Source organism: Nannobrachium achirus (assembly GCF_963921795.1).
Source record: "Nannobrachium achirus genome assembly, chromosome: 7".
Classification (NCBI taxonomy): domain Eukaryota; kingdom Metazoa; phylum Chordata; class Actinopteri; order Myctophiformes; family Myctophidae; genus Nannobrachium; species Nannobrachium achirus.
The window spans coordinates 53,015,229-53,038,574 of record NC_137816.1 but is presented as its reverse complement, the minus strand read 5'-3'; the positions used below and the strand labels follow the sequence as shown (position 1 = coordinate 53,038,574).

The following is a 23,346-nucleotide window of genomic DNA, read 5'->3' as shown; positions in this document are numbered from 1 at the left end:
AAGACCTGGTTTCAACAACTGGAAAAATATAAATGTTCCAACATGTGCTTGTGGGACATCTAACTGGTGGTTTTGTGGGGTTACTGATCCATTCCAACCATTATCTTTGAGTAAGAATGACTCATGCAGGTATGGAATCAGAAGAATTGGCAAAATGTTTGATTATATTGTACATTATTTTGATCACTTTAAGAAAAGTTTAATTGAGTCTCAAATATAGGTCTAGACCCACAAATATAACATGCCTCATCATTTTGTACACATTTTGTCCAATCTAGAATCACTGATTATAAGTATATTTCCAGGGGTATATGATACAATATTGATGATTAGTATTATAAAGTGGCGGCATCAAGACGGCTCATTCTACAGTCTGCATCCATTGCACAACATTTTCACAAGAATAAGTCAAACAATCTTCATCACAAAAGAAATTACTGCTGTTGTCATCCTCAGTCAGAGGATTTCCTGTTTTTTTTTCTTTGCCAATGGTACGAAGAATGTTGTTGACCAATGCAGTCCTCTATAAAGTACACAAGCTTTGATTGGTATATTCTTTGCTAGTGAAATTATATCTGTTATATTATTCGGGTGCACCTTTTGAGGTTGGAAACAATTGACAATTGTGTGCGCAAACAATTAATCTAAACAGTACCAAAAAAAGGAGGGGATCAACCCAAAAAACTAAAATGGATAGAGGGACTTGACCCATGGCCTATAGGTGGCGAGGCTTTGTTTCAAGATTGGAACATGTGAGCTCTATTAAAGTGCTATTAAAGTGTCTGAAAGATTAACTAACACAGAAATCTGATGCAATACTTTTCTTTACTTTCATGTCTGGAGGCCTTTGGTCATGGTGGCTACACTATGTGGTGTAGTCCGTACACAAGGGACTGTGGGTTTGCATTGAACTGTTGATGGTGCAGCTCATTACCGCTGCATGGTAAATCTGCCTCTCCCAGGACTGATTAAGGGTTTAGCACAATTCAGAGTGCCAGCGAGTATATCGTCGTTGTCGGGTGGAAACCTTGTATGTCCAAGACCGTTCGTTTTGAATTTATCATTTAAAAAATAAACAAAACTAGTGAAAACAGCCGATCTATAAGCACACAACGCCTCAAATTGCGAGGCGTTGTGTGCTTGGAGATCTGCTGTTTTCACTACTTTTGTGCGACGGCCTTGTATGATGAAGCAGAGCTTTACTTGGTGAAAAAACGTACAAACTTGAAACTTGGAGATACAAGGTTTCTGCCCGACAGTGACGATATACACAAACATTTAACAACCCTGCAGATCTACAGCTTTTACCTCCATAGATCCACTTATAGTGGCATGTACTGTATACAGCGAAACGCCAGCCCCAGCCAGCATGCCTGTACTCACACGTACAGTATACTGAATTCCACTGTACGGTACGCTCGAGATTTTATTATCCCCGCCAGACCGGAATGGCCGAAAGGCAAGGGATATGTTTTCACTCCTGCAATGAGTCTGTATCTCTGTCTGTCCATCTATCTGTGAATAGATAATCTCGGGCACCACTGGACCAATCGGTGTGAAAGTTTGCACACATACTCCCATTAGGCCAAAGAAGAACCTCCACCCTAACTTTTTCTAATCGGCCTCATCGTATTTTTTTTTTTTTAGTGCCACAATGAGCCGGAGTTTTACACGCACGCACGCACGCGCGCACACGCACACGCACACGCACACGCACACACACACACACACACACACACACACACACACACACACACTACTCCTACAGATTACCCCTGTAGTTATGTGATCAATATGTATCTGTCCGACGTTTCATATTTCATTCCATTTGGCTATGATTGGCTAAGGCTTCCAAGTATTGTGGGAGTGGCCCAAAAAGCCAAAAATTACACAAACCATAATAGTCAGGCGGTAATTCTGGAAAAAGGCCTTCTATAAGCAGGTTAGAGGCATTTGGGGGTAAAAGTGGGGAACCAGGCCATTTTACATAATTCAAGGGTGCAGAATCTGAAAAACCTGGTTCCCAATCAAAATTTTGAGTTTTTGACCTTCTAATTTGCATAACAAAGTGGCTGCGAAATTGTACATTTTCAACTATTTATTCAAGCAATATTTCTTTTTCAAAAAACTTAACATCATTTTACATCATCATTATCATATAATCAGGGTTTTGCGAACACCCAGGACAGTTTTTGAGTTGCTTGATTCAGTTTAGATTTAGATATTTGATATTCATTTTATCAGACACGCCCCCTTCCTATACAAACCCATTGTAACTTCAAACTCCATTTTAACCATTATAGATTTAATGAAAACACCCGTCCTTTTTTTCTGGTGACTCCTGACGCCCTCCTAATATGTGGGCAGGTCGTGTTCTTTCGATTACTCTTTTCATTTATTTTTAATAATTTATTTTTTGTATTTATTTATTTTAATTTTCCCAAATAATTATTAAAAAGAAACTAAACAAGTTATCGAAAAAACACTGCCTGTTTGTGTATTAGGAGGGCGTCAGGAGTCACCAGAAAAAAGGATGGGTGTTTTCATTGAATCTATCATGGTTAAATGTTTTTGTATTTAAGTGAAATATCCCTTTTAAATAAAAATAAAACATTTTAACCATGATAGATTCAATGAAAACACCCATCCTTTTTTCTGGTGACTCCTGATGCCCTTCTAATAGATGAACAGGCAGTGTTCTTTCGATAACCTTTTTAGTTTATTTTCTATAATTATTTGGGGAAATGAAAAAAATTAAATACAATTAAGAAATTATTAAAAATAAATGAAAAATGTTATTGACAAAACCTGCTCACGTATTAGGAGGATGTCAGGAGTCACCAGAAAAAAGGACGGGTGTTTTCATTAAATCTATCATGGTTAAAATGGAGTTTGAAGTTACAATGGGTTTGTATAGGAAGGGGGCGTGTCTGATAAAATGAATATCAAATATCTAAATCTAAACTGAATCAAACAACTCAAAAACTGTCCTGGGTGTTCCCAAAAGCTTGATTAGACGATAAAATTACTAAAGGTTTTTTGAAAGTGAAATATCCCTTGAAGAAATAGTTTAAAATTGACAATTCGGCAGCTATTTTGTTATGCAAATTAGAAGGTCAAGAACTCAAAATTTTGCTCGGGAACCATTTTTTTCAGATTCAGCACCCTTGAATTATGTAAAATAGACTAGTTCCCAACGTTTACCCCAAAATGCCTCTAACAATCACATTTTTCAGAAATTCCACTAGACTATAAACACGCAGTGTCATATTGCTGTGAAACTTTGCACGCACACTCCCCTAGTCCAAGAAGATCTGCCACCCCAAATGTTTCAAATGGGCCTAATGGTGGCACAATAACAGGTCACAACAAAGCCCTGGATAGGCACCGCAGCCTGGTAGGCATACAATTTAAAACTTGGCAGCATTAAAACTCCGGAACATTCTCAGTGTTAATTTACCCATTTGTAACTCATTTGGTTACAGCTGTACACTCTCAGTTAACACTGAGGATTTATTCATTCAGTGATCAGTGTGCATTCCAAAAACGTCTCAGTGAAGCACAGTGTTCACAGTGAGATAGAAATTAGAGGGTGTTTTCCATTTTGTCTCCTGAGAGAGAGAACAGTCACATCTCCACTGCAATGATTCATTCCGTAATGTTGTTTGATAATGACCAGAGTATCTGTCTGCATTTGAGGTCATTAAACATGAGACTGTCATTACGTCAGAGTGAGTAATTTTGCCAGTTTGTACCCAGGGAAATGATGTTGTAATAGTGATATCACCAAGAGCTGAAAAAGCATCCAATCATAGTAACATCGAGGGCCGAGGCAGGCAGACTTATTGATATATGTACTCGTCTTATATTTCCTTACAATGTAAATGTTGAAATATAAAGGCCTGACTCAACCAATGTGAACTGCACTTCCCATTAATAGATAAATAAATAATCAAACAAATAAAAAAAAGAAAAGCACAATTATGTGACTTTTGCATCCAACGTATACACAACGTATACAGATGATGCAGATGACGTAATTTTGCCGGGAAATCCTGTCCCTGTCACGGCTAAATAGAAAACATATAAAGAGAAGGCTTCAGAAGCTGAAAATAACGGAGTGGGTGTTCTAAAACTTTAGCGATTTAACAGTTAGGACAATTTTAAGATTTGTTTTATAAAGAAAGTTACATGGTATAACTTTAAGACTGCTGTGAGAGGAGATGGGAATGACTCACGGAGGGAGCAGTGTGCCAGGGTTAATATTGATTGGCAGGTGTTTCCAGTTGTCTAATTGTGCTCTCCTCTTTATAGTGTGTGCCAACGGTGACACAATTGTAGTCCTAGAGCGGCCATATTTTGTGTCAAACACAGGTGTTTCAATTGTTTGATTGGCTTAGAACTAATGCTCTACTCCAATCAGAACACCTGTGTAAGGCTGTGTTGACCCAAGAAATGGCCGCTCTAGAACTACATATTGGCACACCCTATAGTAGCATGCTGTACTGTATGTGAGCTCAGGGCCACACACACACACACACACACACACACACACACACGCAAAACACCAGGGAGAACGCCAGCCGAGGGAGAGAGTTGGCTAAATGGTGCAAAGTTATAAAGGACTTTGATTTAAATGCCTAGCAAGCAGCAGACCCAGCACGGCTCAGCCACACGTAGCATTATATAGACTTTATGCACCAATATGAACTAGTGTGTGGTCAATAAAATGCAGGGTTTAATTACAAAACAGTCTTATTGTGTCAGCAGGAACGCACAGCAGCCCTCAGCATGCTACAGTGACATAACCAATCGGCTGATGGGGATTGGACTTTGTCTTTTATACAGTTGTGGCTGTTCTCTGTTGTATCGAGACTATCTATCTGTTCTCATGCATTTTTCTTTTGATTTGATTTAAGCAGATTTCTTTTTACTTAAGCTGTTCATTAGCATTTTATTTTCCCACAGGCAGTTGTGCATGATCCCAAGTGTGAAGTGTGCATGGGTACTTGGACTTCCAGTTAAATACAATTATGGCTAGCAAACCAGTGTTTTGACAGCAAATTTTGATTTAGTTTTAGTCAGTCTTTTGAATAAAATGTCATAATTTAGTCACCTGAAAAGTTTTAGTTTTAGTCTAATTTTAGTCGACTAAATTTCATACGATTTTAGGCGACTAAATCTACAGTTGATTTAGTCAACTAAAATGTATTTTGGTAAGCCTTGATGACATCGTAATGGCTGATTTTACACTTGACGTGTTGTGAGCTTGTAGATCGGCTATTTTCAGCACGCAACACCTGAGAGCAACCAAACATAAAACGACTCTATAGTCCCTCCCTAACGTTTTAGTCTAGTTTAAAAAAAAAATGCCGAAATTGTAAATATATTTAGTCTTAGTTTTAGTCATCACAGACTTGTTTTTATTTCTTTTTTATTTTGTTTTCATCAGTGAAAAAAACCCAGTCGACAAACATTTTTCGTCATAGTTTTAGTCGACGAAATCAACACTGTAGCAAACTCAGATTATTGTGGCTAATATTTTGCCAAAACAAATATATTTCACTTTAATAAATCAGTGAACATGACCTTGCATGGGAACATATCTGGCAATAATAATCAGCTTCTGATGACTACTAACATTAACATTTATTCACAAGCATTCTTAAAGACGTGGTGAAATGAAAAATAATTTAAAGGTGATACACCATGAAATTTCACTTTTCCTATTTTAAAACCTTTTTTGGGGGTCCCACTAGCACCTTCTATCCTCACAAAGTCCCATTTCTGACCGTTGTGTCTTTCTCTGGTTTTGGGAAGGTGGAGGTTAAAAGCATCCCACGGGTTCTCAAAACAGGCTGTCCAGATTTGCTGCCGTCGGATTTTGGGGGGGGGGTGGCGCAGTTCAGGCCAAATGTGGTACTGCAGCTGAAAATGCTCTGAGAGCCATTCAAAATGAGAGAGGCTCTCTATTCAGGAGTGGTAATTTAGCCTCAAACCTTTTGAAAATCGTTTTTGGGACATAAACAATATGACATAAATACTTTTTAAATGCATGGTGTATCACCTTTAATGAAAAATTACTTTCTGTTAGAAGGCCGATGCACACCTCAAAGGTTGCACAGGACAACCAGAAATGTGCAAATGTAATTACTTCCTGTAAAAGAAAACATACTATGTGATGACATAGATACCATAGACCCTTATGAAGTTTAAATATTATAACTGAATATTGATTTCATACACCATGTTTGATTCCCATTGCTCATGTTCCACCACTCGCACCTGAATTTAATAATGGAGACGCTCTTTGGCTGCTGCGTTCTTTTCTAATGCAAGATGATGGCCAGACGGTGCATTAATAATTTTAAACTTAAACAGTACATTAAAATATATATCTGAAAACATTGGAGGCGTGACATAAGCAATGCAACGCATAAAAGTACAGCTAGGATTAGGGATGCCCCGATCACGTTTTTTTTGCTCCCGATCCCGATCCCGATCAAATATTATTGCTTCCGATTCGATCCCGATCTTTCTCGATCCGATCTTTTGGCAAGGCATTAAGAAAAAAAATCTATTCATTCTATCACTTCAACAAATTAAAAACAAAGCTTATGAGTAGTGTACCACAAAATAACCATGCAAACTAAATCAAATTAAGAGCAGAATTCTATTACTTTTTTTTACAAAACGAAAAACAAAACAAAATATTACATTTAAATATCCTGTGTTGAACAAACTAAAATATGTCTAAAACCTCAGTAAACTTCTTCATAATCACATATAGGCCTATAACTGTCTCCAGCCAAAAAAATAAATAAAATAGACCATTACAGCATCAAAAATAATCAACAAACTATATAAAAACTGGTAAAACATTGGCCATTTTTAAGGTTGAAACAAAATAAGTTAAGAACCAATTAACCAGTCTGCTTGAAAAGTATGCATCTGTAGCAGCTAGTTGACAGTGCAGAGAGACATAATTGCCTTCCTTTGATCCATTAACAAGGGGCCGTTACTACTTATTGGCATCAGCTGCCAGCTGGACACAGAGTCTGACACAATCACCTCCCCTCTGCAGGGCTCTGTGTCTGTCTTATTTCTCCAAAAGCCCTTGAATATGATTGAAAATGATTAAGGATTACTGTGATTATGGTAAGCTTACGTTTCATATCGCATAAGTTTCATACCTGTAACTTTCACTACTCCCTCACTACTCACTACTTTTTTTCGATATTTTTTCCTCGATCTCCGATCTTATAAAAATGACCATATCGGCGGCAACACTAGCTAGGATTGCTCCCCCCCCTCCCTCCCTCTCTCTCTCTCTCTCTTTGCCTGCCTCAGCTGCGCTATATGCGCTCTGATCATTGCAGTGTGTTGTCCAATGTCCATAGATCCCATAGCCCGGAGAGAATGGGCATCTGTCCATTTGGGGTTAAAGTAACGGTTTTTGACATCAACCTTACGTTGCTTGCTGCTGCTCATTGCTGCAGTGCTAATGTATATTATTATATAATGTATATTGTAATTTGAGGTCAGTCAGGCGAGGCTGGTGACTTGCGGTTCCGCTGAGCGATATTATTAATGTAATAATAATGTAATTAATGATAAGGTCATCTCTGTTTTATTATATTATAATAAAAGAATAATTGAGTACCTGAGGCGAATAACAGTCTAAGTCCATATATATATATATATATATATATATATATATATATATATATATATATATATATATATATATATATATATATTGATTGATTGATTTACCAGACTGTAAACCACAAACAAGTCATTTTTAATCTGTTAAATTGTTAATGCACTCCCCCCTCATTTTGTTCAATTGTCTGTTTTAATGTTATCTGCTCCCTTTGTCTGCTGAATATTGCTTGTACGGACTTATACTGTTGTTCCACAAACTGTTGGAGATATACTGTTTTTCCACTTTCCAAGTATTATGTCTTATAATTCCTAATATATATGAGTTAAGTAAAACAATCTAATTAAACAAAATGAGGGGGGAGTGCATTAAGAATTTAACAGATTAAAAACTTCTAGTTTGTGGTTTACAGTCTGGTAAATCAAAAAAAGATCTATATTCAAAATTTCAAAATATGGACTTAGACTGTTTTTCATCTCAGGTAGGCCTACTCAATTGTATTTGGGGCCAATCAAAATATTTTTGATTGGCCCCAAAAATGGTGCATTTATATATAGTGTCTTTATCCATAGCACTTTTAATTCATGCACTGATGGCGGAGGCAACGGCCTTCTCAATAGGGAGCAGTCTGGGGTTAAGTGTCTTGCTCAAGGACACCTCAACACTATGGGGGGTTGGCTGGGGATCAAACCGGGAACCTCTGCCCCCTGAGCCTCCGCTGCACCATGCTCACTATAACAGTGAACAAAGGTTTATATCGTCGTGGTCGGGTGGAAACCTTGTATCTCCAAAACCGTTCGTTTTGTATTTATCATTTTAAAAAGGATTTAAACTAGTGAAAACAACCGATCTGCAAGCACACGACGCCTCACACCGCAAGGCGTTGTGTGCTTGTAGATCTGCTGTTTTCACTAGTCTTGTGCGACAGTCTTGTATGATGAAAAAACATACACATTTGAAGCTTGGAGATACGAGGTTGACGAGTGACGATATTTAATGTACAGTACAGTATACTTGTATTGTCAGTTATCACATTCCATGTGAGCTCGTGGTAATATTCATAATATTTTATTTATTAATATTTGCTCTCAAAAGCGATTAGCAAAAGCAGCCTGATTGCCATTATCTAAATTCATTTGACAATGACATTAAAAAATAAAAATAAAACCTACATGGAATACTTCATGTACACGCCCAGCTCTGGTAAAGTTACACTCTGTTTCACATGACAGCGTCGAGCTGACAGAATGTGAACCTTCCCCATTTGTTCCGGTCTGCCTCCCTTTGATAGCTTCAGCGATGGGAGGAACAAAATCACAGAAGAGCCCTCGATCAAACGTTCAGCTCAGCCTTTTGAAAACCACACTCCTGTGGCGATGCACGGCTCCGTTGCTATTGCATGTAAAAAGCTCTCTCTCAGTCTCTCTCTCTCTCTCTCTCCCAACCTAGGGGAACACCTGCGTGTATGTCCTCAGGGATACACCTGCTGCACATCCGAGATGGAGGACACACTCAGCCAGCAGAGCAAGCTGGAGTTTGAGAATTTAGTTGAGGAGATCAGCCACAACATGAGGACTACGTTTGTCTCAAGACATAAAACGTTTGATGGTAAGAGAGATATATAATCACAGTCAAATCCACAGCTTTAAAGGAGTAGTTCACCCCCAAAATGACTTTTTTCCCTATTGATTAGTCACACCATGTAGAATGGGGTCAATAATATTTGTTTGTACTTGTCGCATTCCTAAGAAAAAAGAAAAAGAAAATAAGATTATAGTACATTTACCCCCTTTGATTCTGGATGGGGACCCAAATGCATGGGCCTGGATGGGGACCCAAATGCATTTGGGTTAGAATCAATGGGTGTCAAAGGTCAGGTAAATTTACCCCCATTGATTCTCACACAAATGCATTTGGGTCCCCATCCAGGGCCTTGTATTTGGGTCCCCATCCAGGCCAATGCATTTGGGTCCCCATTCAGAATCAATTTACTATAATACATTTTTTGTCTTAGGAATGCGACAAATGCAAAAAGATTGCACTCAAGTCTCCATGGTGTGTCTAATCAATAGAAAAAGAATTGGGGGTGAACTACTCCTTTAAGTTTGTCAGAGTTACAAATGGATAAATCATCAAATCATTTAACATAATGGATACTTGTGCTTATGCTTAGATTCTGTATACTGTTGCACACACACACACACACACACACACACACACACACACACACACACGCACACACACACACACACACACACACACACACACACACACACACACACACACACACACAGATATTGGTTAAGAACATTTTATCCCACGTCATACATATACTGCACAAACAATTGCCAATTTGTCAATATTAGTTTGTAAAATAAAAACCTGCTTCTCGATTATTCGATTAACCTACGTGAGCCAGTTGTTAATGGTTCTAAATATCGTCTATGAAATACATTTTCAATTAACTGCCCTATAGCTCTGCATCAGGCTAAACTGAGATATAATTGTACGATGATCAAAGTCCCAGAACGATCACAAGTCCCACGCCAACGGGTTGAACATCCCACAGGCTTTTGAACGCTCTCCAACTTGTGGGGTTGGTTTGAATCCATCCTTCATCAATTTTACACGGCCTCATTTCAGTCCCCGGTTATTTATAGGGGGCCCTATTAAGAAATCCCTAACTCTTACTTTCTGATTACTGCCTTCATCCCCTGGAGGCGTGTGGGTTTTGATGCATTATTGAATAATCCTGAAGCTGCGAGTGACTTTTTCCACCATAGTGTTAAGATTTGGGATGTCTGGGGATGCAGGGGTGTCGCACCAAATTCTGGGCCCTGGGTACAAGGATTCACTGCGGGCCCCCCATGAATGTTCTTCATAGGGGGAACTGGGAACGCATTATTACGCAAAACATGAATACATCTGTTGAGCTGGAATAAGATCAGGCTCTAAGTCTCAATGGGAAACTACGAAAAATACTGAGAGATGGGGAGAATAAATCCAGGTGATGATGGCACATCTAGACAGGGGTGTCACAAGGGGGGGGGGGGGGGGTGAAGTGGGACTGAGTTACTAGGGCCCAAGGTGGAGGGGCCTGGAATTATTTTATGCTTTAGCTATTGAAAAATACCAGATATACAAGCTCACAGCTGCGAGCTTGTAGATCTGCTATTTTTGAAAAATCGTGAAAAAAAGTCTTTGAATATTTTTGACTCTATAAATGTCTTCTAAATCCTTCTAAGGTTTTTTGAAAATTCTATGTCAGTGGTGCTCAAACTGTTTCATGTGAAGGACCCCAAAAATGATATGTACCGTATTTGGCCACGGACCCCCATCTTAACACTTATGTTGCAATGATTTTTTCTCTTCAATGTCTCGCGTTGCCATGGTTACCATAGACTTCCATGTAATTGTGCAATTGTGTAAAAAGTGCACGCCCATGCCTAGATGATGCACCACGTGTGTAGATGCTGTTCACAGCTTTCAAACAAAAGAATCCGCTTGGAAATCCGTTCAGGCATTCATGATTTATGGGCCATTATGTTTTCTTCAGATGTAAACAAACATGGCTGCCATGTTTGAAAGAATGGGTTGGTATGGGGGTTAAACATGCAATTTCGCGATCGCGATCATGCCTAATACATTTCTGGAGGTCCAAATTTTTTTTTTGAAAAAAACAATTTTGAAAAAAAAAAAAAAAAAAAATCAAAAACGGCCCAAACTCGGGAAACTCGGGGTTGGCACAGCGTTGGTATCAATACAAACTCGGGAAACTCGGGGTTGGCACCAGATGTGTTAAAATATTTAGTTCCAGGGACCCCCCCCTTGTGACGCCCCTGTCTAGATGTGCCATCATACCGCCCATGGATTTATTCTCCCCATCTCTCAGTATTTTTTGTAGTTTCCCATTGAGACTTAGAGCCTGATCTTATTCCAGCTCAACAGATGTAGAGCAAAAATCAACAGCTGAAGTCTAGTCTTACTGTAGCCAGACTTATACTTAATTGTCAATTGCAACGCATCATGAGCTTGTATTATCGGCTATTTTTGGTCGACAGAGTAGAAATTAAGCATAATTTGGTTAGATTATATCAATGGTTTGGTTTTATAACTCATTCAGGAATCATTCTCTGTTGTGGGCCAACAGGTGACATTAAGTACCGACTTGTAATATACAGGATGTGTGTGTGTGTGTGTGTGTGTGTGTGTGTGTGTGTGTGTGTGTGTGTGTGTGTGTGTGTGTGTGTGTGTGTGTGTGTGTGTGTGTGTGTGTGTGCGTGCGTGCGTGCGTGCGTGCGTGCGTGCGTGCGTGCGTGCGTGCGTGCGTGTTTTGTTTGAAAGGGCAGTGGGGGATGAAGATAGATTGAATTATGTGGAACACAACTGCTAAAAAAAGATTAATTACAACAGTGGATGATCCATAAAAGGTGGCCAATAACTCAGTAAAGTGTACATTTTATCCTAGAGTAAAATGTGTCTCAAATATGTCCATGCACCTGTCAGGGCCCTTAGCTTAAAAGCACGTTTTGAATATATCTCTGGGATAAGTGGTCTGCCGCCCTGCACCTACAGTTTAGAGGTCTTTTCTACTGAAATCTGTTTTACTGAAAAATCTATCCACCTGTTTCCGCGGGAGTTTACTGGAGATTATTTGGACCTGTTTGGACCACACTTCCGGTTTAACAGCAGACATACAAGCTCACGTCGCGTCGCAGATGCAACCATTGTGAGCTTGTAAATCACACTCGGCTGCGGCGCCGGAAGCTCAGTACAGCGTCTGCGCAATGCACTATGGGGCGTTGGAAAGTCGTGGATAGCAACCATTTATATAAAACTCCTTTCAGGAATATTCATGATTATGATTAATAATAATAATCATCATCATAATCATAATGGGGATATAAAAGTCAAAGTATATTGCGATTGAGCCATTTGGATTGATATCATGTTTTCAAGTTGCAGGGTTGTAATTGAAGCAATTGTAATTGAAGGACTTATTTTCTTGTTACAGTTGTACAGTACAGAGTATGTTCATTAAAATGTGTTTGGTTTGCATCTGGCCTTTGTGTTCTCCCGTGGGACAGTAGAGATTAGCGGGTGTGGTTGGTTGAGTAAAGTCTGGGTTGAGCTAAGCGTTGGTTGACTGACTCCTTTGATCCTGCCCTAGTTGAGCTCAGAGCCGCCACAACTTTCTTCTCCCTACAGTACATCCAGAGCCAGGGGCGTCACACCAAATTCTGGGCCCTGGGTACAAGGATTCACTGCGGGCCCCCATGAATGTTAACTATTGAAAGATAGCAGATATACAAGCGGTGCCGCGCTGTGAGCTTGTACTGTAGATCTGCTATTTTTGAAAAATTGTGAAAATGTGTGCAAGAAATTTGCTGTTTCCATGCCAGCCTGGTGTTCAAACGTTTTCATGTCAAGGACCCCGAAGATGATATGTATTTGGCCACAGACCCCCATCTCAAAATATTTATTTCCAGGGACCCCCACAGAAGCAAAATTTGAGTTACAAATGTTCGCTTAAAAAATACATATATTCAAAGATTTGCACATATTTTCACGACTTTTCAAAAATAGCAGATCTACAAGCTCGCAGCGTGGCACTCGGTGCCGCGCTGTGAGCTTGTATATCTCTATTTTTCAAATTTCTAAAGTTACTAGGGCCCCTCCGCCCTAGTAACTCAGTCCCGCTCCCCCCCCCCCCCACCCCCCCCTTGTGACACCCCTGTCCAGAGCTGTAAACTATCACACGTAATGTAGCATCCCTTGTTTACACAAGATCAGAGCTAAGACGAAGCAGTACACAAGCCTCTGTCCCCAATTTCTCTACAACTCTTTGCACAGACAGTTGACTTACAAACAGTAGAAAAGCAAACAGGCAAAGGCTAACATTCTACTAGTTCAGTTTTTGAATTCCACAAAATCCATGCCTCCCTTATCTGAAATATTAATTTAATTTGCTTGGAGCAAAGTAACACTCAATTTAAAGTGTCTACTGGCCATTTACCACACCATTAACTATCACACAAGCTTGCAAATTTGGCTATATACATTACGTGTTGTGTACTTATTCATTACATAGTGGTGTATTCTGCTCTCAATATTATTCCTTATTTTCAAAATACATGGGCAAACAGAAAATGATCAGATAAAAAGGCTTCTTATTAACTCTTTTACTGCTTCGGACGTTCCAGTTCGCCCCAATTTTGACGGTGGCGCATTGCCAATACAGCTCGTTCTTTTTACATCGTCTGATGTAAGCTGATGGGGGTCGCGCCGCCGTGTACAGTAAAAACATCTCCCGTAATGCTGCTCTCAAAAATCCACCGCACGTTAGCAATAATGGAGTCCCAAATCACTTCCTGGCTGTTTTCTGTGGATCTGCTCTGAATGTATGGCAACCGGAGCGGCCCAATTCACATTAATTCTTGCATAAGGCTGCCCTCTGCCGCCAGTATGGCCAAAGTACACATTTGACCGTCCATTGTAAAATGAATTAGTTTAGAAAGAACCAATAGATAATTTTCTATAACATCGCAAAGGTAAGCTGCTTTTTGCTGGCACCAGCCCCAATAAATAAATAATAACATCTGGCAGTAGGACAGTTAAAGAATATGGAGGATACAGGTAATTAATGCCGTACAGTATTTAGACAGGTGTGAAACTTTATTAAGCACTTTGTTTGTGAAATCTGAACCCATGTACCCATGTAAACCCGGGAACATGACAGTCAGGGCTAGGTCTCTACTAGCCTGGCGGTGCCAGCCTCTATCACACACTTTGTTTTGGGAAGAGAGTCTGGGGTTGCAGGGAGAGATTCCATTTCTGGGGGGCGGGCTAAAGCCTGGTGAGCAGCTAAACTACTATACAATCTAGGCATGTCTGAGTAAGAAGAAGTAGATTTTAGTCATGTTGTGCACAAACCTACATGTATTGTGGTTTGTAATTATGTAATTACCGTGCACAATATATTCTGTAATTTTGTATGCATGATACTATAGCCTTCTGTTGCTAATGCAATATTCACATTAACCCTGTTGCTAATGCATCAGGCTCATTAACCCAGTTATATATATATTTTTTTTAATCTTGTGACCTTTGAAAAATAGCATCTATTTGTCTTACAACACATTACTGTGTATAATATATATATATCGTCATTGTCGGGTGATAACCTCGTATCTCCAAGTTTCAAATTTGTAAATTTTCTCGGAAAGCAAAGCCCTGCTTCATCACACAAGGCCGTTGCACAAAAGTAGTGAAAACAGCCGATCTACAAGCACACAACACCTCGCGGCGCGAGGCGTTGTGTGCTTGTAGATCGGCTGTTTTCACTAGTTTAAATCATTTTTAAAATGATAAATGCAAAAAGAACGGTTTTGGACATACAAGGTTTCCACCCGACAACGACGATATACAGTATACACATTTTTAATTGTTCAAGTTGATTACAAATGAGCCCGATATAATTATGCAGAAGCACTTACAATTCCAGTCCAGAACTGTATCCCACTGCTATTTGAATGCTAGATTATGATATTGGCCATTAGCTATCTTCACATCCTCAATTAACGATCCATTAGAAATGATGCCAACCTTACTGCCATCGTATTCGGTCGGCTCTGAGTGATGCACACAATCAAAAGTGGGAAGGAACAACCAGGGGCGTCACAAGGGGGGGGGGGGGGGGGGAAGTGGGACTGAGTTACTAGGGCCCAAGGTGGAGGGGCCCTAGTAACTTTAGCTATTGAAAAATGGCAGATATACAAGCTCACAGCGTGGCACCGAGTGCCGCACTGCAAGCTTGTACATCTGCTATTTTTGAAAAGTCGTGAAAATGTGTGAAAATCTGAATACAGTATATGTCTTTTTTAAGCGAACATTTGTAACTCAAATTTTGCTTCTGGGGGGTCCCTGAAACTAAATATTTTGAGATGGGAGTCCGTGGCCAAATACATATCATCTTGGGGGTCCTTCACATGAAAAAGTTTTAGCACAACTGACATGAAAACATGATTTTTCAAAAAAAAATTCAGATATACAAGATCGCAGTGTGGCACTCGGTACCGCGCTATGAGCTTGTACAGTATATCTGCTATTTTTCAATTGTTAACATTCATGGGGGGCCCGCAGTGAAACCTTGTACCCAGGGCCCAGAATGTGGTGTGACGCCCCTGGGAACAACAAAGCTCTGCAAAGGAAGCATGATGATTGTCTTTGGAAGGGGGGTCACATTTTTCATCTGTATCAATAGAGAGCCAAATCTCAGCTGTGGCCTGAGCTAACTTAATATCCTTGGGCTAGGATTCTCAGCAAAGTGAATTATACCTCTGTATATGTTTCAATATCTGACACACACTCACGCATGCACGCACGCTCACACGCACACAAAAGAAAATGTAATAAATTAAACAAGTAGGAATAAACTTGCTGCAATGCACTTCAAGCATGCAGCAACACCCTATAGCGTGGTGGCATGGTTCTTGGAGAGAGTTGCTTTTGCAGCCTCTCCTTGAAAGTCACCAGTGGGACAGAGTTAACAGTTTCCAGGCCACACAGAGCCATCCATCCTAGCGAGAGTGGAAATGACACAGACTTACAGCCCAGCCCCAGATGATGGAGGCTTCCACCAGCCACGCTGTGAAGTGCTGCTGGACAAACCCCATTCCCTCCGTCCACAGAGAATTACCGTCTTTGTGACATTGACTTAGGATGACACAGGAGCACTAAAACAAAGGTTATTTATTCATGCATACATCCGGGAACTGAATGTCAGCGCGGCATTGGATTTCATTAATAATGAGCACGACTGTTGCTGTGATTTTAACTATTGGATTTCCTACTGTAATTCCTCTGTACAGTGCATGCGTGCGTGCGTGAGTGCGTGCGTGCGTGCGTGCATGTGTGTGTGCACTTGTATGTACATACTATTACTGTCCAATGTGTCCATACAAGTGTAGGGCTATCACGATTATGACATTTTACATGGCGATTGTCTCTCAAATAATTGCAATTAACGATTTAATTGTGTTTTTGTCGTTGACAATTACATTTCTGTTAGGCTTTTAGGCTTTGAAGTTGCACATGGTAGATATGATAAGTAACCTAAATATACAAAGAAATTCTTGACACCTTTTTTACAACGTTATACTTGAAAAAGAACATTGATATAGCCGTGAGCTTGTATATCTGCTATTTCCACTATTTTTTACCTTTTTTAATATATATGAACATTTTTCAACATGGAAACGATTATGACGATTATGAAAAATAATTGCAATTATGTCAAATAATTGCGATTAGACGATTATGTAATAATTGTGACAGCAAAAGTGTACAACTAGATACTAGTTGTAGCTGACCTGAGGTAGTGCCAGCTTGTCTACCAGCTAGTGTTAGCTCTTCATAACCGTCTCCTCCGTTAATAATGCAATTATAAACTTTTTCCGAGAGTGAGTATGAGACAGATTGCAGCTTTCATTCATAAAATCACTCTGAAAGTGATCCAAGCGATATCATTAGCGACTATCACTGTCGTTACAGTTGTGGCGTATACGCCATCCAATTCAGTCAGAACTATTTTTAAAACATCATGTTCATTTGTTATAGTGCTTGGTGAGAACAGCAATTTACACTCTCAGGGCCCTATTTTTGGGGAGACAGGAGAATAGTGTGGCAGGTGCGGCATTGTGACAGATGCAGGGGCGGAGCATGTCATGCCAGGATATGGCCTAGTGAAATCAAGCATAATGCTCAAACATGTTCATATCATCATAGTGACATCAACAGTAAAAACAAACCTTGATTATCATTATGCAACAGGAAAACAATGCTGATACAACAACCGTAAGTGTTTAGACAAAATAGTATTTCTTCTAGATGTCAGCTTGAGAAATGTATCAGCAACTTTGTCCTGATCAATATTTTCAGCTTCGATAAAGAGGAGAGCAAGCTGTGAGAGTTGCTCCTCACAGTCGACGCAGGCAGCAGCTACGTTATAAGTAAGTGAACCGATGCTCTTTGCGGTGTGCATCTGTGGTGTTGATGGCAAGATTGTTATCTTGTAGTAATCCTGCATAGGCAGACCTCTGTCTGGCTATGTGACATTATCTCCACATAGGTCACAGAGATAAGCACGCTGTTTTTCTATGACCACTTAGTGGTCAATGCGTTAGCAGCGCAGTGAGGGGCAATAGTCGTGAGCTCAAATCTCACCACGATCGCAGAAAAGTGCCGGATCTGCTGAACGAGTTCAGCCTACGAACTGCCTCGCTATACACTGGTATACCCGGATCAAGCAGGCAGACGGTGCAAATCCTGGTCCTCGTTCACTCCGAAATTGCAGTGCAGAGCTGATTTGCAAAGGATACAAGAGATACAGCACACGGGCGCACGGTAATTCCCAAAACACCAAACACATGCAGACGTAGAAAATCATGATTAATTCACCCATTTGCTGCACACCTCACGCCAGTCCACCTGGTACTTGCCTCAAAATAGGGCTCAGAGTTAACTTAACACTCTTGCCTCTGCATTTCTGCATGAGTATGCTAATTATTATATATACTATAATTGGAGAGGCCAAGCAATTTTTTTCTTTTTCTGTAACCCCAAAAGCCCATTGAGTTCAATGGACCAAGCCGGGTGTGCTGCACTTAAAGTTATACCATGTAACTTTTTTTATAAAACAAATCTTAAAATGGTCCTGACTGTTAAATCGCTAAGGTTTTAGAACCCCCACTCCGTTATTTTCAGCTTCAAAAGCCTTCTCTTTATATGTTTTCTATGAGCCGTGAAGGGGGGAGAATTTCGCGGCAAAATGACGTCGTCATACTACCGGCCAATCACAGCGAGGGTTATACACTGCCGGCCAATCACAGCGCATCTTGGAGTGGGGTCGCTAGGGCGGCCATATTTGTAGTCTCCCATGTGTCTCTATACTCGGGTGCACGGTGAAGCATGGTGAAGTAGTGTATCTCCGGAATGGCTGAACGCACAGGAACCAGGGACCCCTCAAAAGATAGATCTCGGCGAGGTGGAGGCAGACGCGGGGGTGTGAGAACCGAAAAACGGCCGAAAGACGCGGACGCGACCGAGATTGCTATAGAGCTACTGACCACAAGTTGAGCAACTTACACAGTATAGCTTTAATACAGTATAAAATGTCTTACTTTCAAATCACTTTTCTTTACATCAAAGGTTTCTGATGCAAGTGTCGTGGCAGACGCTTAAGAGTTGATTTCTCATCATGTGACATAAGAGACCACACTGTTCCTTCTTTGAACCTCAGCATCCTCTCTCAGGCCCAGGCAAAGCTCTTCTTGATGGATTGGTCTGACAAACCCCTGCAAGAGAGCTTTCCTGCAGAGCGGCACTGTAAGAGCCAGGTTGTTACGAGACTGCTTATTCTGTGACATGGTGCAGCAGGACTGTAATGGTGTGTGCCGCCAATTTCTCATTTCTATTCAACGGGAGGAAGGAACCATTGTACATGGGAGAAAATTGCTTTGGTTTTCTGTTCCTTGCTAATTTAGTAGCCCCCCCCCCCCCCCTTCCTCCTCACCAATGTCTCTCTAGACTTGCGTAACTCTATGCCAGATCTCAGAAGTTACACAGAGCTTTGAAAAGGAGACTTTTATCAGCACAATGAGGCATTGGCTTGGCTTTTGATACTCTATAGACCAAGTCTGAAAGTAACTTTATATTATTTTATGAATCATTCTAAAGGTCATTCATTACACACCAGCGAATTAGCGAAGCGACGCGAATAAGTGACCCGAAAATGCGAAATATTCAGCCGGTGATTTTTTATGCTTTTTTTCTCTACACACCTACCGCGACGCGAATATGCGTGTATAAAATTCGCCAAATTGGATAAAGTTATCTGTGGTGCGAATTGTTTGGGGCTGGCATCACACAACCCATCATCATCACATCACAGCAGAAAGGCCACCGTCTGAAGGGTTCCCCAACAGCAGCCAGGCAGTCACAGTTAGCAGCAGCCAGTGGTTTAAAGTAACTAAGTACATTTACTTGAGTACTGTACTTGTAGGTATTTGTACTTGAGTATGTCCAATTTCCAGTACTTTTCCTTCTACTCCACTACATTTCGGATCCTATTGTATTTTTACTCAACTATTTATTTTAAAACATTATTTACCAGTCACTTTGCAGATATAAATTATAAATATAGCTGCAAGCAGCGATAAAGTGGCCAAGCCATAAAAAGCAGGAAAGCAAAAAAGCAGCAAGGGAAAGCAGGAAAAGCAAGAAAAGTGGGAAAAGAAATAAAAGCAAAACTAGAAGCCGTGTTCTTCCGAGAACAGATCTTCGGCCGGTCAGGTAGGTTTTTTTGGCCTCCTGGTGGCTCTATAATAGGCCAAAGTGAAAAGGGTGCCACGCGTTTTTGGGCCTTTCACGGCAATCAGACGCTGCATGCGGGATTTGAGGCATTTTGTTCCAAAAATGTGTTTTGCAAAGGTTGACCCGCTGGCATCTGTTCCTTGGCCTAGTGGGAATGTGTGTGCACAATTTCACACACATAGCAGACTGCGTTCATGATTTGAGACATTTTGTTCAAAAAGGAGCAATCCTGCAAACCTTGGAATTCAATGTTAGCCAATTAGATAGAATATGATATTGGACAAATCCGTCATGATTACATCACTGTAGAGATACTGTGTACTGTGTGATTTTCGGATAAAATCTGAAGGAGTAATATCAAAGAATGTGTTTTACATACTGTAAGTCGGCCTTCTGGTGGCGCTATAAAAGGCAGATGTGAAAAATGCAGGGCACAGGTTTTTCCTTGGCCTCTGGGAAGTGTGCATACAATTAGGGTTGGAGGCGGTAACCGCCGTACCGCCGTACCGCGGTATACCGAGGTCTACCGCGGTGTCAGTGTGCTAACCGCGGTAAAAAGACAAAAAAAATGTCTATTTTTTATTGGAAAACAAGCGAGTTTTAAAACGGGGGAGAAGCGAGGACCGCATGCGCTCCATGCCGCTCTGCTCTGGGCCGTGTACCACATGTTTGGAAGCCACACTCAGACACAGACCTGAACACAGTGCACAGGGCAGGAGAGTACGGAGCACAACTCTATGGCGGAGCAGCATAAACTTTCTCTGTAATCCACTTGACACAAGGATGTTAATACATATCTTGTGTTGTGGCATATCTTTTTTTATTCATACGGATTACTGGCGGAGCGCGGGCCGCGTGGACTAAAACCGAAAATGAAACTATTTTACTTTTTCCACCGCGTCGCACGTTGTGCCCCGTCCGGCGGCGCGTCGGCGATTTTATAACCTTTTCTGTCAAGTCTTGTAACTAAAACCTGTATATAGCAGCACTCAATCACTGCGATTTGAGAGTTGAGACGTGACGTGAGTTTACAGAATCACTGTACACGATCTGACTACCCGTCCTCTTCTGGTTTGTTCACACAGCTGTTTGTATCTGAAAAGCCCAAGTAGCTAGCCTACGTTACTATGGTAACCCGACAGTACAGATCTAAAAGCTCAGAACGCATCGCGGATGCGATGTGTTGTGAGCTTGTAGATCTGCTCCTTTCAAAGCCAGATCCGCTGTGCTGTACAGAGAAGTATAACTCGGGCAGTCAGGCTGTGGAGAGGCGACTTTTGGGAAGATGATTGCAATATTTTGGCTTATCGCCGAACCTTAATTAATAGATACGGGGGTGCGGTAATTACCGCAGTACCGGCGGTAAATGGGAAGACGGTAATCGCGGTAACAAAATGTCGATACCGCCCCAGGCCTACATACAATGTTTTACACTAATCGGTGGAGTTATACTGTAGGTAAAAGCACAAATTGGCCTCTACCAACATGTATGCAACAGACATAAAATACTGCGATACTATTCACCTGGACAGTTTATGATGCTGCACATGATATCATTGTAATCCTTGGCCATCACAACATAGGTGAGTTCTTGAACAGATCTGACCGTATTGGTCGAAAGTTCATGTAAAAAGGTTTTGTGCACGTGACGCGAAAATCCCAGGAGGAGATACATTTTTACTGTTTTTCATATAATTGAAAATGGTGGGAGAACTAAAGGTCAGAGGTCAAAAGTCAGAGTATAAAAGTTGTTCGGCATGAGGAGACGCATAAGTGTATACAGGTTTCATGGCTGTATCTCAAGCAGAGCATGAGCTATACCTGTTCAAAGTTTGCATTTTCAAAGGCTTCCTACAGCGCCACCCTTTGGGCAATTGTTGCGAGCTTCGTATTTTAGCAGTTTGGCATAGTCCTCTACCATACTGCCGAGTTTCGTAAAAAGCGACTGCACGGTCAAGCCACTAGAGAAAAAGTGGCGGAAGAAGATGAAGTACAATATCAATGAGTGGCCTTTGCCACTTCGTGGCTTGGCCACTAATAAAACATACATAAACCATACTTTTACTAGTAAGAAATTCTAGTACTTTTTCCACCACTGACGGCAGTAGCAAGCAGCCACACAGACGAGACGAGACAAGACACGGAAAAGGAGAAACACCGTTCCCCTCGGCTTCAAAGGGATGGTCCCTTGACCATGTTTTCTCTCTCTCTTTAAATGGGAGAGAGTAGAGTAAGTTTCCTTTGATACAGAGAGAGAGAGAGAGAGGAGTTCGCCAGCGAATGTTTGCAAAATTCGACACAAGAGCGAATAAATAAACAGACGCCTTTTCGCTCTGTTGAAATGTGTGACCTGTGTGGAAGCTTGCATTGACTTTATGAGGTTTTTAAAATAAGCAAATTATTCGCTTCACAAACTCGCCCCTGGTGTGTAAAGACCTCAACTCTTCAGTAGCAGGTACAGTGTTGCTTAACAAGGTATTATAAGGGATAATTATACTGTACATTATATACAATTAATCAGAAAACGTCATTATATATTGAATTGTACTTCAATCTAACAGCTGTTTGTAAGGTTGCTGAATTTACTACAGGTATTCACCTTTTAATTCACTGAATACCAATGCATACAGTCATCAGGTAAACATATTCTAAGTCACGACACTTTCAAATAAACTTCCTATCGTTGCTATAATAGCTCAGAATCAATTTCAGAGCTCATCACATGCATATGAAATGAAATTGATTATTATACCAGATCTACCACAGCACACTGAAGCAATAGATAACAATGATCGACATTTAGGCCTTTTATCAGTCGCTAGTACAGTAACAAAGACACCAGTCCCGTGCCAGCTTCCCACACATGAACACTAACAATTGTGTTTGTTGGAGCGTCTGGCTGAGCCAGAGCCACCGCTGCCAAGAAGCTGAGTTTACCTCTATGCCACCTGGACGTGGCAACGTTTTGCACTGAGGAATATTACACTAAGGATATGCCTTCCCTCTGTACATGAGCATGAGTTGACTTATGAGACTGCCAATGTTTAGTACCATGTGTAGAGTTTACAATTATGTGAGCAAGTTAAGAGAATACAGTATACCTAAAATGTACTGTTAGTAGCTGTTAGTAGCTGTACCAATGACATGGTATTTCCTAGTGACTATTAAGAAAGCCAGCATGACAACAAAATAAGAAGGACATCTTCTCTCGTTCAGTTCGATAGGATGTCAGGGAGATTGTGGAGAAACGCATGCTATTAAGAATTGATTTTTATCATGCATCCTTGTAATAGGCTCTTTAGCTCTCT

General features: G+C 40.7%; 1 protein-coding gene across 1 annotated transcript in view; it reads left to right on the top strand.

Moving 5' to 3' along the window:
• The window catches only part of gpc6a (glypican 6a), a gene marked incomplete at both ends in the record, with an annotated part of 199,632 nt that overhangs the window by 47,956 nt on the left and 128,330 nt on the right, over positions 1-23,346 (top strand). The window contains one exon of the mRNA XM_080729744.1: positions 9,116-9,274. Within this exon, the coding sequence (XP_080585870.1) occupies positions 9,116-9,274 (159 nt within the window). The remainder of the gene's footprint in view (positions 1-9,115; positions 9,275-23,346) is intronic.